This window comes from Quercus robur, chromosome 5 (assembly GCF_932294415.1).
Source record: "Quercus robur chromosome 5, dhQueRobu3.1, whole genome shotgun sequence".
Taxonomy (NCBI): Eukaryota; Viridiplantae; Streptophyta; class Magnoliopsida; order Fagales; family Fagaceae; genus Quercus; species Quercus robur.
Genome location: NC_065538.1, coordinates 2,928,939 through 2,943,750, shown reverse-complemented (window position 1 = coordinate 2,943,750; position 14,812 = coordinate 2,928,939). Strand labels below are relative to the sequence as shown.

At 34.6% G+C, this 14,812-nt stretch overlaps 2 protein-coding genes across 5 annotated transcripts in view; one reads left to right on the top strand and one right to left on the bottom strand.

The window, feature by feature from the left end:
- The window catches only part of LOC126724836 (25.3 kDa vesicle transport protein), a 39,262-nt gene that overhangs the window by 13,116 nt on the left and 11,334 nt on the right, over positions 1–14,812 (bottom strand). The window lies entirely within an intron of this gene.
- On the top strand, positions 3,883–10,849 carry LOC126724831 (probable inactive purple acid phosphatase 1). 4 transcript variants are annotated; one of them, XM_050429228.1, is made up of 14 exons: positions 3,883–4,161; positions 4,305–4,435; positions 5,007–5,189; positions 5,437–5,528; positions 5,685–5,751; positions 5,857–5,979; positions 6,487–6,579; positions 6,893–7,022; positions 7,294–7,375; positions 7,805–7,937; positions 8,328–8,533; positions 8,623–8,748; positions 8,978–9,287; positions 10,298–10,849. In XM_050429228.1, exons 3-14 carry the CDS (start codon positions 5,019–5,021, stop codon positions 10,601–10,603), a joined length of 1,839 nt encoding a protein of 612 aa, XP_050285185.1. In that variant the 5' UTR covers positions 3,883–4,161; positions 4,305–4,435; positions 5,007–5,018; the 3' UTR covers positions 10,604–10,849. The 4 variants fall into 4 exon arrangements, with proteins under 4 accessions (XP_050285185.1, XP_050285183.1, XP_050285184.1 ...); XM_050429226.1 differs by having other exon boundaries at positions 4,305–4,870; XM_050429227.1 differs by lacking the exon at positions 4,305–4,435.

The following is a 14,812-nucleotide window of genomic DNA, read 5'->3' as shown; positions in this document are numbered from 1 at the left end:
TCTGGAAATTGGCCTATGATATATCTTTGTTATTAAAATTATGATGGCATATTAAAATTAGAAAAATACAGAGGTAACATTTTAAAATATTTATTACATGATGTTTTTATTATTTTATCTTCCATGTCAGCATCACATATGCCAACTATACACACCGTTTGCTATGTAAACATTTTCCGTTGGTGAGTTAACGACAGGAACCAAATTGTGTTGAGTACAATCCAATGTCTTTGATGGGAACAAATCCAACCAAACCACTCGCTATGGACAATGAAAAGACATTTTTCAAATGATTGCATTTGAATAGCCAAAGAGATCTGAGGTTGCCGAGACAAGCAAGCTGATTTTGTACATTGCTAAAGGATGTCTAGAAATTGGCCTATGATATATCTCTGTTATTAAAATTATGATGGCATATTAAAATTAGAAAAATATAGAAGTAACATTTTAAAATACTTATTACATGATGTTTTTATCATTTTATCTTCCATGTCAGCATCACATATGCCAACTATGCACACCATTTGCTATGTAAACATTTTTCGTTGGTGAGTTAACGACAGGAACCAAATTGTGTTGAGTACAATCCAATGGCTTTGATGGGAACAAACCTAACCAAACCTCTCGCTATGGACAATGAAAAGACATTTTTCAAATGACTGCATTTGAATAGCCAAAGAGATCTGAGGTTGCCGAGACAAGTAAGCTGACGTTGTGCATTGCTAAAGGATCTCTGGAAATTGGCCTATGATATATCTCTGTTATTAAAATTATGATGGCATATTAAAATTAGAAAAATACAGAGGTAACATTTTAAAATATTTATTACACGATGTTTTTATTATTTTATCTTCCATGTCAACGTCACATGTGCCAACTATGCACATTGTTTGCTATGTAAACATTTTCCGTTGATGAGTTAACGACAAGAATCAAATTGATTGCAAGTTAAAAATAGCAGGGACCAAATTGACTACTACCAAAATGTTAGAAACAAATTGATTGTGACCTCAAAATGTAGGGACTAAAATGGTGTTTTTTTTTTTTTCCTCTCAAAACTGTAACTACCCAAGGAAAAACACTAGCTACATCTGTGTTATACCTCAAAAGGACTAGTCACAATTAAGGCTCCTTGTAATTGTTAATAAAGCCCAGTTCAACCCAGTAAATACCCAATGTGGGACTCATCACACACCCATACACATCACACAATCAATCAAATTGGAGCATCACAATCTCCCTCACTTAAATCCCTAACGTCCTCGTTAGGGCTCACTTTGTGGGGTAGTGTCTCCGAGCCCACATGGGATTACCGGGCCGGCTCTGATATCATATATAACGACCTAAGGAAAAGTGCTAGTCATATCTACGTCATACCTCAAAATGACTAGTCACAATTGAGACTTCTTGCAGTTGTTAATAAAGCCCAGTTCAACCTAGTAAATACCCGATGTGGGACTCATCACACACCTACACATATTTCATAATCAATCAAATTAGGGCATCATAGTAGGATTGCAGCAATTCTGCACTGAGTAAATCTTGAAGTCAAAACTTGAACATGACTCTCCAGTCTCCACTATTTATATATTTGTTATCATTATGACTTTAGAGTTTGAACCAAAAAAAAAACATTCCATAATTTGAAAACAGAAAACATGTAAGACCAAAACAAAATTTTCAAGAAATAGTTGTCCTTCTCACATCTGTTTATTTATTTTTATTTTTTTAATTCTTATTTTTATACTCAAATATCCAAATACTCCTTAACTATCAGATATAGCAGCACCTCTTTTCAAAAGACATGGGACATGCTACTTGTGAAATAAATATTAATTGAGTCCGATAATGTATCGAATTCCAAGCTTCTTTAAACTAACAATTCATTGTCATTTTTTGCAAAATATTTGCACAAATGAAGAAAAGCATTACTATAAGCTTGGGTCCCTTGAATGGAACAATTCATGTGGTTGCTGGTGGTGGAGGAGCAAGCCTTACACAATTTACAACCCTCCAAACCAAATGGAGTTTCTTTAGAGACTACGACTATGGATTCATAAAACTTACAGCATTTGACCATTCAAACCTGTTGTTTGAGTACAAGAAGAGCAGCGATGGAAAAGTCTATGACTCTTTTAGAATCTTCCGGGATTACAGGGACATCTTGGCTTGCACTGTGTGTAGTTGCCCAAGTATGACCCTAGCATCTTGAATGATGAGGGTTCTTGTAGTGACTTCACATTACTTATGATTGTCTTCTTTCTTCTTCTTCTTTTTTATTTTTATTTTTAATAACAATTATGATTGTCTTACCACAATATAATTGTGAATAAGTAATCTTTTATCAACATCAATACTTGAATGCTAGGGACAGGCTGCTATATCATGATCTCTGATCTTCCAACCAGCCGATCATATCAAACATTATAAATGAAATATCATCATAATTTTATCAACAAACTCATGTTCTAATGATGAAGAAACAGTGAATCAATTGTTCAGTGTGGTGTGGCATTGTTCATAACTTTTACTTTTTATTTTGAGATAGTTACAATATGCTGTTAACCTTACAATTTGAACATTTTTCCCTTTAGACTCCCAATCACTTTGTGTAAGGGGAGATGTCAATCTAGCTACAAGGCTATGGGCATACCTATTATCTTTATAATAGTGGTTTTTGTAACTACTTGTTTTGGACCAGCGTGTTTTTTTTTTTTTTTTCCTTGGATTTAGATGCTCTATATTTCAAAGGTAACTATATCATAGAGTTTTTAAAATCTTAAGTTCTTAACAATTCATGGTAAAATGAATGGTTTTGATTTTATCATGTCATCATCATTTAAAAGGGAAAAATATACATTAAGTTTTGAGTATAGAAATCTATTTGAAATTGATCCAAACTCTAGGATATCTTTTTGCATTTTGCACACATTTAAACAAAGAATTTCAATTTTCCATTTAAAGGTGTGGAAATTAAAACCCACAACTACTTGCTATTGTATTTTTTTTTTTTAGGAAAATTGTTATTGTATATTTAAAACAAAATGAGATATCCAATTGAAAATGTATTAGAAGTAAGTCAAACCTTTTAGAAGATCCTATTGAGATTAATTATTTCTTAAGGGGAAAAAAATGTTATTTATAAGTTGTAATCAAACATAAGCAAACCAAGAAAGAAAAAGGAAACAACCAAACAAGTTTTGGAATATTATTAGAATAGGATATAATAGTCTTTTACTTTTTTATTTTTATTTTTTAACAATGGGATATATAATCATAACATCATTTTGATCCCAACTACCTATGATTGATGCTAAAAACACTCACAGAAAAAACCAACCCCAATTTCCCAAAAAGAATAGCACTAGATAAGGTTGAAAACACTAGCACCGAGTAAAACCAATCAACTTTTCAAAAAGAGAAGTGATATATTTGTAACACTTTTACAACAAATCTTTGGTGGTAAGCTGTTATTGATTCAATAGGATAGTTTTTATTATTATTATTATTATTATTATTTATTTATTTATTTATAAACAATGGAATATAAGTCAAAACATCGTTTTGATCCCAATCATCTATGACTGATGCTAAAAACACTACACCACATAAGGCTAAAAACACTAACACCGTAAAACCAACCAACTTTTCAAAAAGAGAAGTGGTATTTCTGTAATATTTTTACAACAAATCTTAATGACAAATTATTATTGATTCAAATTTGAATCCACACCTTAAATTACTTTTCTTGTTTGCTCGTAACAACTAATAATACCTTGTTACTGGTGAAAATTTCGTTAAGGTAACATTTCTCTTCCAAAATGGACTGCATTGTAAGCCTACCATAAATTTGTAGGCTACCAAATACAGACATATAGTGAACATCTTCTTTTAAACTAAACTAAACTTGGGTTCTAATCCTACAATCCAGTCTAATCTCCCTACTCTCTTCCATCTCCCTGTACGCCACCAGCTCCCTCACTTCTTCCCTCTCCTCCAACGCCATCAGCAAACTCCAAAAATTCCTCAACATCTCAGACCCCATCTATGCCCTCCACCTCTGCCGTGCTGATCTCACTACCGAAGAGTGCACAGAATGCCAAAAGAAAGATTTCGTAGTATGTCCATCAATGAACAAGTGACAACTCAGCTTTAATCTCGGTACCAACGGTCGAATCTTCTCTTAGATATTCCAAAGTCCAATGTTTTTCTATAATTTCTTAAATTCCTCAATTTAAATTATTTACAAATTTTCCATCTTTGGTTTATTTATTTGTTTCACGTTGACCTTTCGTTCTTGGCAGTACAATTCTCTACAGGTGCACCAAATTTCTTTCTTTTTCTTATCTTGTGCTTCTTACTGAAGTTTGGGTGAATACCCAGTTGCTTGTTTTGGATTCTCAATTGTTATTCTGCTTCCTTTGCAGTAGAATCAGTAAGTAGAGGTATTTCTTTGGTGTATTTGTACCCTTGCAATGTAAGCCTATTGTGGGAATTTGATTGGGCTTTCCATTTTGATGGGTTCATTTGGTTGATAATATCGGTGTGTATATGCCAGTGTTTTGCAATTCAATTCTGCTTTCAAGGGGGAAAGATAGTATCTTGAAGTGCTTTTGAGCTATATATTATGCTGGTTACTGTATTAAGTCTGTCTGATTTTTTATGATGACTATATTGACAGTGCTAGTTAGGGTGTTACATGTGTTTTATGCAATTTTGCTTCTTGAAAGTATGTTTTTGGAGTTTCAATTTCATTCATATTTTGCATTCATTCTGCTTTTAGTGGGAAGATAGTATCTTGACATTCTTTTGAGCTTCATATTATATTGGTTGCAGTACAAGGTTAGCACGGTTAATAATATCAGCCCAGGTACCGTGCTCGGGAAAAAAAAAAAATGTGTGTGTGTGTGTATTAAGTTAGTTTAATTCTTGAAAGTATGTTTTTGGAGTTGCAATTTTGTTTTTCACTTTGAAGTATGAACTTATACCCTTTTTATTGAACTCAGATCTTGGTTGGGATGAGAGGACTAATTTTGTTGTCCTTGGCAATATTTTTGGTTCTTACAACCCTTCAAGAAGCATGGTCACATGGGGATCAGCCTCTGTCAAAAATTGCGATTCATAAGGCAACAGTTGATCTTAATCGCGATGCTTATATTAAAGCTTCTCCTACAGTCCTCGGATTAAAGGTATGCCTCAACAGCATTGTGCTTCTTTCATCTCTGTCTAATCATTTAGAATATGTATTTTAATCAGGAACTTGCTTGATTGAACTTGATGATCTTCAAGTTTGCATGCTTTTTAGTTGTAAAAATAAAATATGGCCATTGAATTTCCTATGTGGATTGTAGTTTGTGTTGGGGGATCAAACCACTAAAATTGTGCTTAATGTAGATTTTGTTTTGTGGCTGATGCAAGTTTTGTTCACTGTTTTAGGAGCAAACTACAGAATGGGTGACATTGGAGTATAGTTCTCCAAAGCCATCAGCTGATGATTGGATAGGAGTATTTTCTCCTGCCAATTTCAAGTGAGTAAATGTCAATGCATTTCTGAACCTTCAGTCCACATTTGGAACCTTGTGAACACCTTTTTTTTTTTTTTTTTTTTTTTTTTTTTTTTATGCTTGTAATAAACCTTAATGGCATTGATCTAATTGGAAGCCCTTCCACTTCAACATTTTCAGTGCTTCCACCTGCCCTGAAGTAAACCCTAGAGTTTATCCTCCACTACTATGTTCTGCACCTATCAAGGTTCATCCTGCACAGCACATTGACTTTCTGAAATTCTTCTTGCCCTGATCTTCTTTGACAAAGAAAATGAGCTAAAAGTGTGAACTGGAATGTCTTCTTTTGCAGTATCAGTTTGCAAACTACTCCAGTCCTGAGTACAAAGACACTGGTAAAGGATATTTGAAGCTTCAGCTGATTAATCAGAGATCAGATTTCTCATTTGCACTATTTTCTGGTGGCTTATCAAATGTATGCTCACAAATGTCAATATCTGCATATTTACATGATAACTTATTTGTTTTATATGAAGCAATATTTCTTATGCAATGAAATATTATGTTTTCCTGTTCAGTTCTCTGAAAGAAAAAGAAAAAAAAAGAAAAAAAAAAAAATTTCAACTTTTGATATTTTGGAAATTTCATATATAAACAATGCTTGTGATCACTGCTTCATGGATTATAGTATATATACAACAAAGCTTTAATCTCAACTACTTTGGGTTGGCTAACTCAATCCATTTATGCTATTCTGAATGCTGACTCCATATTTTCCTTAAAACCTTGGCAGTGATGGCTTCTTGCAAGGCCTCTACCTATGTCCTTTTGGCTCTCTCCTCTTGTCTTCCTTCATTTTCTTTTTCCATTTTCATGACCTGTCCTTTTTACATTAAAAGCTTTCTTTTTGCTATTTGCATTTAAAACTTGATTGACCTTTTCTGCAATTTGTTTATTTATGTATTTATTTTCTGTATAATAGCCTAAGCTGGTGGCAGTTTCAAATCAAGTAGCTTTTGCAAATCCAAATGCACCAGTTTACCCACGCTTAGCTCAAGGGAAACAATGGAATGAAGTAAGTCCAATTTTTATTTTCTTTTAATAATTGAAGCTCATACATGACATAACAAGAGTAGGTCTGCTTATTTTGTGCATAGCCTATCAACACAGCACAAGTATTTATCCTGCCTGTTTTGCTTTGTACTGTAAAGCTATTCATTTACCTTGAAGCTTTTGTTCCACTAGTTTTCTAGCACCTTCTTCTACTCTTTTTTTTTCCTTGAACTAATAACGGGTGATGCTTATTCTAAAGTTACCTTAGGTTACTGCTTTTACATTAAGAAGCTTACAATTTCAAGGAGATAACATGGTTTTGAATTGATACTCAGATGACTGTGACATGGACAAGTGGATATGGGATCAATGAAGCAGGAGCTTTTGTTGAGTGGGGTCCAAAAGGAGGCAACCAAGTGCATTCTCCCGCTGGGACACTGACTTTCGATCGTAATAGCATGTGTGGTGTGTAAAATTCTTATGTTTGAATTTTTTTTCTTAAAAACTATCTGGGAATGTTGCCACTCTAAACATCAGGACTCACCAGCATGCATAAAAATAAAATAAAAACTTATCCCTAGAATTGGGACAGATCATGTTCAGAAGGTTGACACATTTGCAAAAGAATTGCATGATGGTTCATTTTTCTTTTAATATTGTTGAAATATCACCCAAAATCTGTTCTTGGGTTCTTTCCCATTGGTCCATAACTCATCTTATTGTTGTATATGAGCAGATGCACCGGCAAGGACAGTGGGATGGCGTGATCCTGGATTTATACATACTAGTTTTCTGAAGGAGTTGTGGCCCAATGCAGTGTATGTTGTATCTTTCTTCTTGCATATGATTTTGATTTTAGGTGTGAACTCTTAAAAATTGGGTTTTGGGCCAAGTTTTATGCAGAGGAGCAGCACCTCCATTGTTCTGCATTTATATGTCCATAATATTAATCTTTGTATAATTTTATTTGAGCATAAGTTTTTACTTTTCGGCCAAAATTTTGTGAAAATTTCAATCCACAAGCTCTTAAATTTCTTTTCTTATTTCATCAATAACAACCAATGGGATAACCCATAGACCCAAAAGCATTGAATTTGAAATAGGAATATTTTCACTAGATTAGTTTTGACTAAAGATAGGAACCATAGAAGTTATTTGTTGGGTACTTTGTTGAAATTTCACTTTCGGCTTTTCAACTTACGAGTAACTCAACATTCAATTATGTTTTTTTATTGATGATTATACAGATATACTTACAAGCTGGGGCATAAATTGTTCAATGGTACATATGTTTGGAGTCAACAATATCAGTTTAGAGCATCTCCTTATCCTGGTCAAAATTCTCTACAACGTGTGGTTATTTTTGGTGACATGGGGAAGGTTTGGACTCTATTGGAAAATTTTATGTACATCTAAATTATTAAATCCCATATTTCAGCCACGGCTAAATGACTCGTGTGTGGGTTATTGTAGTTAATTTATATTTATCATCAGCAACATACTAATTTATCTTGCTTAGCTATTTTTTTTTTTAATTATAATATTAAATGTACAAATATCTGCCTGATCTTACAGTAGTATATTCAATTTCTCACTTTGAATGCACAGTAATTTCATTCTCTTAAACTCAGAATATTGATCTCCAAGATCAAATCTGCCGTGTATTAAAAATTTGCTGCTTTAAGTTTTAGGATCAATGTTTAAGATTATGAAGCCCTATCCAATTTTTATGTAGTTTCTGGAATTTTGCTTAAACCTTTCCGTCTACAGGATGAAGCTGATGGTTCCAACGAATATAACAATTTCCAGCGTGGCTCTCTTAACACTACTCGAGAGCTTATTAGAGACTTAAAGAACATTGATATAGTTTTCCACATTGGAGATATTTGTTATGCAAATGGATACATTTCACAGTGGGACCAATTTACTGCACAGGTTGAGCCAATTGCATCAACCGTGCCATACATGATTGCAAGGTTTCATCTTAATATATCACTCATAATATTTGAGCTTATACTTGTCTTGTACCTTGTCTTATGTGCCACTTGGTGAACAATCCTTACAGTGGTAACCATGAGCGTGACTGGCCAGGGACTGGATCATTCTATGGGAATATGGACTCTGGGGGGGAATGTGGCGTGTTGGCAGAGACCATGTTTTATGTCCCTGCTGAGAACAGAGCCAAATTCTGGTACAAGAATATCATTTCAAACTTTTTTTGCTTTCCATTCACCTATATGTCTGTGTTTTTATATGAAAAAGTAGATTGCTAAGTAATTGGCATTCACCTATAGCTGTGTATTTATATGTTTTATTAATATTGTACCAGTACATCAATCTTCCCATATGTGGCCTACAATAGGACTTAATTTCTAGATGTGCAAGTAAATGGCGTAAACAGTATTATTTTCATTTTCCAGGTACTCCACTGATTATGGCATGTTCCACTTCTGCATAGCTGACACTGAACATGACTGGAGGGAAGGAACCGAGCAGTACAAGTTCATTGAGCATTGCTTGGCATCAGTCGATAGGCAAAAGCAACCATGGCTAATTTTTCTTGCACATCGAGTACTTGGTTATTCATCTGGTATCAGTTATGCAGTTGAAGGATCATTTGAGGAACCAATGGGGAGGGAGAGCCTGCAAAAGCTCTGGCAGAAATACAAGGTGGACATTGCCGTGTATGGCCATGTGCACAATTATGAAAGGACATGTCCCATATACCAGGTATTCTTATTATTTTTGCATGAAAAAGATGTTACTTATCCATATCTTTTTTATGCATCTCACTCCAACAAGGAAGTAAATATGAATTGTTTCAAAGGAAACTACAACATTTTCATTGTGCCTCTAAACTTAAGTCAAATAAGGTCACAACGAAATGTGATTTTGGGTAGCAGGTTTCAGAATAACCTGCTAATGTTATGTATATGTTTTGTAAATAACGAGTTACTGACCTGTAGAATATAGACTTATTTGATTACTTTTTCCCCATCTCTGAGAATTATCTTTCATTATCTTTTCTCAAGCAGAAAATCTCCAAGAAAAAACAAAAACAACAAGGACAGCAATAATAATATTAGCTACATTAGTAATAAGGGGTTCCACATCTCTTGATGTTACTTAGACAGCAAATCTGTATCTGCTTTCCATCTAAAAGTCATTTCTATATACTTTTTCTAGATACACACAAAGAGGACAGAATTCGCAGAATTATATGGTGTATTAAGATTACTTGGCTCTTTTGGTTCTAATATCTTATAAATGCTTTGAACAAACCCTTCATGGACCTGACTTAAAATGGTCTATATAGCCTATTAGGGCAAGCATCTTGACTGTAGTAGGATTGCAGCAGTTGAGCAGTAAGTAAATCTTGAAGTCAAAATTGCACAGTCACGGTTCTCCAGTCTCCACTATAAATTTTTTTTATCATTATAATTTTTAAGTTTGAAAAAAAAAAAAAAACACTCCATAATTGGAAAACAGAACACAACACCGAAACAAAAATTTTCATGTAGTCCTTATCATTTCCCTTTTTCTTTTCTTTTTTTTTACAAAGTCACCATTATTGAAAAATATCCAAACACTCCTTAACTATCAAATATAGTAGTGCCTCCTTTCAAAAGACATGGGACATGCTACTTGTGAGATAAATATTAGCTACAGGCAATTGAGCCTGAAAATGTATTGAACTGCAAGCTTTTTTATACAAACAATTCATTGCCATTTCTTTGCAGAATATTTGCACCAATGAAGAGAAGCACTACTATAAGGGCACCTTGAATGGAACAATTCATGTGGTTGCTGGTGGTGGAGGAGCAAGCCTTTCAACCTTTACAACCCTCCAAACCAAATGGAGTTTCTTTAGAGACTATGACTATGGATTCATAAAACTTACAGCATTTGACCATTCAAACCTGTTGTTTGAGTACAAGAAGAGCAGGGATGGAAAGGTTTACGACTCTTTCAGAATCTCCCGGGATTACAGGGACATCTTGGCTTGCACTGTGGATAGTTGCCCAAGCATGACCCTAGCATCTTGAATGACGAGGCTTCTTGTAGTGAAATCACATTAGTTATGATTGTCTTCTTTTTCTTTTTTTAATTACAATTGTGACTGTCTTATCACAATAAAATTGTGAATAAGTAATCTCTTCTTTAGTAAAAAAACAAAGAAAAAAGGAATAAGTAATCTCTTATCAAGATTATTACTTGAATGCTAGAGACAGGTTGCTATATCTGTAAGAAACCAAAGATATATAAATATGCAGGCATTTGTTTTTAGTTGAGTTGCTGAAACTTTTATCTCATAAGCTGTATATGTTTTGCATTGATCTCTGATCTTCTAACCAGCTGATTGTAAAAAAGCAAATATACGTAAAATTTGTATTTATGCATTGTTTTTTGGTTTCGTGTCTTTATTTCGACAAAATTAAGTAGAACCCAAATGTCAAATGAATGAAAGCATGACTGAATCAATCCTAGTTTACTCTTTGGGGCGTAGTGGAAGAAGGGAGGAGATTTTCGAACAAGGAAAATGATCCAACGATTTTCAAAAATGTCATGTACGGTTCTGTAGAGTGGCAATAAGGGTGACTTATCTATCAACTCTTCTACTATCAATCCCCAAAAACCATATCAAACATTATAAACGAAAAACTCATCATTTTATTAGCAAACTCATGTTCTAAAGATAGTGAAGTAACTGTCCAGTGTGGCATTGCCGTACCCCAATGATGACTCTCGAAGGCGCGCACCATGCAATGGAGTGGCAAGGACCATTAAAAAGCTCATTTCGAAAGCAGATGATAGTATAAAAAACCCACCAATTTTTTATTTTTTATTTTGATGATGGGCATTTGAGTTTTATCATATTTTACATATTTTATCTAAGTTGCACAGACACGGACATGGACACGGATACGACACGGGCACGGATACGAGGATACAACAATTTTTGAAAAATAAGAACACGACACGGTGTGGACACGACAATTAAATAATTAATTAAATTTTATATTTAGGCATATTTTTTAATATTTTTAGACAAAATATGTTTATGTCTAGAATTTAAATTATATAAGAACTACAAATAAGTAAATTAACACCTAAAGTAGTACAATAATACACATAAAATATTTAGAGTACAAACCAAAAAGTAAAGAAACAAAAAAAAAAAAAAAATATATATATATATATATATATATATAGTATAACACAGTGCCAGAGAGAGTGGGATTAAAAAAAAAAAAAAAACGCGTTATAAGTAACGCAATGACAGTTAGGTAAGGTTGGCCAAATTGAAGAAAAAAAAATACAGAGAGAGAGAGAAGAGAAGAGGTCAAACCTGTCGCCTGTCGGTCCTGTCCATGCCGAGAGCGAGAGAGAGAGATCGAAAGGCACGGTGTCGACGGCGACTGTCTATGGAGCTCGCCAATCAGCCCGATCTAGCACTGGCGAGGGATAGAGGGTAGCGAGGCAGACACTAAAGGGAGGGTTGATCTGTGATTTTCTATTTTTCTTTTTCTTTTTTTTCATTACTAGCATGTCCACTGTGTCGGAGTCGCGTCGGAGAAGTAAAAAATAAAAAAATAAAAAAAAATAAAAGGACACCGCTCAGACATCGGAGTCCGGCGAGTCGTGTCGGTATTGTAACGACCCAAGAAAAAGCGCTAGCCATATCTACGCTATACCTCAAAAGGACTAGTCACAATTGAGATTCCTTATAGTTGTTAATAAAGCCCAATTCAACCCAGTAAATACCCAATGTGAGACTCATCACACACCCACACAATCAATTAAATTGGGGTATCATAATCTCCCCCGCTTAAATCCTTAACGTCCTCGTTAGGGCTCACTTTATGGAGTAGTGTCTCCAAACCCACATGGGATTACTGGGCCGGCTCTGATACCATATGTAATGACCCAAGGAAAAGCGCTAGCTATATCTGCGCTATACCTCAAAAGGACTAGTCACAATTGAGGCTCATTGTAATTGTTAATAAAACCCAGATCTACCCAGTAAATACTCGATGTGGGACTCATCACACACCCATACACATCACACAATCAATCAAATTGGGGTATCACAATCTCCTCCACTTAAATCCCTAATGTCCTCATTAGGGCTCACTTTGTGGGGTAGTGTCTCTGAGCCCATACAAGATTACCGAGCCGGCTCTTATACCATATGTAACAACCCGAGAAAAAGCGCAAGCCACATCTATACTACATCACAAAAGGACTAGTTACAATTGAGGCTCCTTACAGTTGTTAATAAAACCCAATTCAATCCAATAAATACCTGATGTGGGACTCATCACACATCCACACACATCACACAATCAATCAAGTTGGGCATCACAATCTCCCCCGCTTAAATCCCTAACGAGGAAAAAGGAAAAAAAGATAGAACTTGCATTTTTTTCCCTACATTTCTTTAAAATACGTAAAAGGAAAAAAAAAAAGATAGAACTTGCATTTTTTTATTCCTACGTTTCTTTTTTTTTTTTTTTTTAGTGGATAAATTTGCTTCTTATGTCACATTTTCCCTAATAATAAAGTAAAAAAAAAAAAGTATTTGAGTTTCACTTAAACTACTTCTTTTTGTTTATATCATTTTCTTCACAGCCTAAAATTCTCATTATATATACACACAGAGTTCACCAAATTGCAAAAATTTTAATATACATATTTTTTGGATAAATATAACAAATCAAATAATGAAAGAAAGTAGTATTTGATTTACAACTATAATAGTTGTGTTTATCTAAAATGTTATCAACAAAACCTAAAATCAATAGAATAAAATTGTAGGGTCACGTTTTTCAGCCCAAGTCCAAGATGTATGGGATCTTAGACCAGTGAGCCCAGTACAATAAATTTGTAGAGAGTGGGTCGAAGAGTTAGGTTTTAGTGTATGAACAACAGTTAACATGGTGTTTATCATAGTTAAGCGAGAATGAACTGGGTTTATCAAAGAGGGTTGGTCTTCGGCAACGGTCCGAGGAGCTTTTTCTGGTGCCTTTCGACTGATAGGGGCTACCAATGAGCCCGGTACAATAAATTTGTAGAGAGTGGGTCGAAGAGCTAGGTTTTAGTGTATGGACAACAGTTAACATGGTGTTTATCACAGTTAAGCGAGGATGAACTGGGTTTATCAAAGAGGGTTGGCCTTCGACAACGGTCCGAAGAGCTTTTTCTGGTACCTCTCGAGTGATAAGGGGATGATACATTACTACTTCCTTATTCCAACATTTCATTTGCCTAATATTTTATTTTTAAATTATCCTTAAATCTTTTTCCAATTTTAAAAAATAATAAATACATTTTCATAACTTTCTTAATAACACCTTATAATTTGATGGGTCATTCTACAGTTTCTATAGTAGAATGCTCCATTATTGATTTGGTTTATTTGATAAATCAAATTTTAATATTTTATTTGAAGTTTTTATTTATTTATTCAAATACATATAAATAATATTCCATTAAAAGCTTAGAATTTTAAGCTGGACAGGAAGGATTAACTTGTTCAAAACATCCCTTAGAAGAATAGGGATTTTTTTTCCCTTCTCTTCAGACAGTAGAAGTTTATGTCCCTTCTGCGAAGGAGATTTGTTTCTTTCATCTTGTTTGTTTGTTCTGGGTCTGTTGTCCTCTCGAGCAGCCAAGGGTGTATCTCGGGACTAGTGGGTATTCTATTTGGTGGGTCTTTGGGAAACACTTTTCTTTCCTTTCTTTCCTTCACAACTCTGTTCTCATTTCCTTAATCGGTCTTCTTCTCTATCTGCTCTTTCCATGGAAGACTTATCTAGAGATTGGAGCAAGTTTTCGCTCTCAGAGAGGGAAAATACAGACTTTGCTCTCCCACGAACCCAGAAGGCCAGAACGTTCGTTGTTGTAGCAAAGTTTCTTACTTCTCGCTTCCTAGTTTTGGAGGCGGTGGTACGCACCTTCAAGCAGATATGGAGGTCACAAAATGGCTTCAAGATTCGCCACATTGGCAATCATATAGTTCTATTTGTCTTCGATAATATCCAAGATGTGGAAAGGATCCTTCAAAATCAGCCTTGGACTTTTGACAAACACCTTGTGGTCCTGAAACGATATGAGGAAGGCTCACAGGCAAAAGATCTGGTCTTTGATAAAGCTTGGTTCTGGGTCCAGGTACATGATATTCCTCTCAGCTTCATGTCGAAAAAGGTGGCAGAGAGTCTTTGTGACACAGTTGGGGAGGTCCGTAGGTCCCC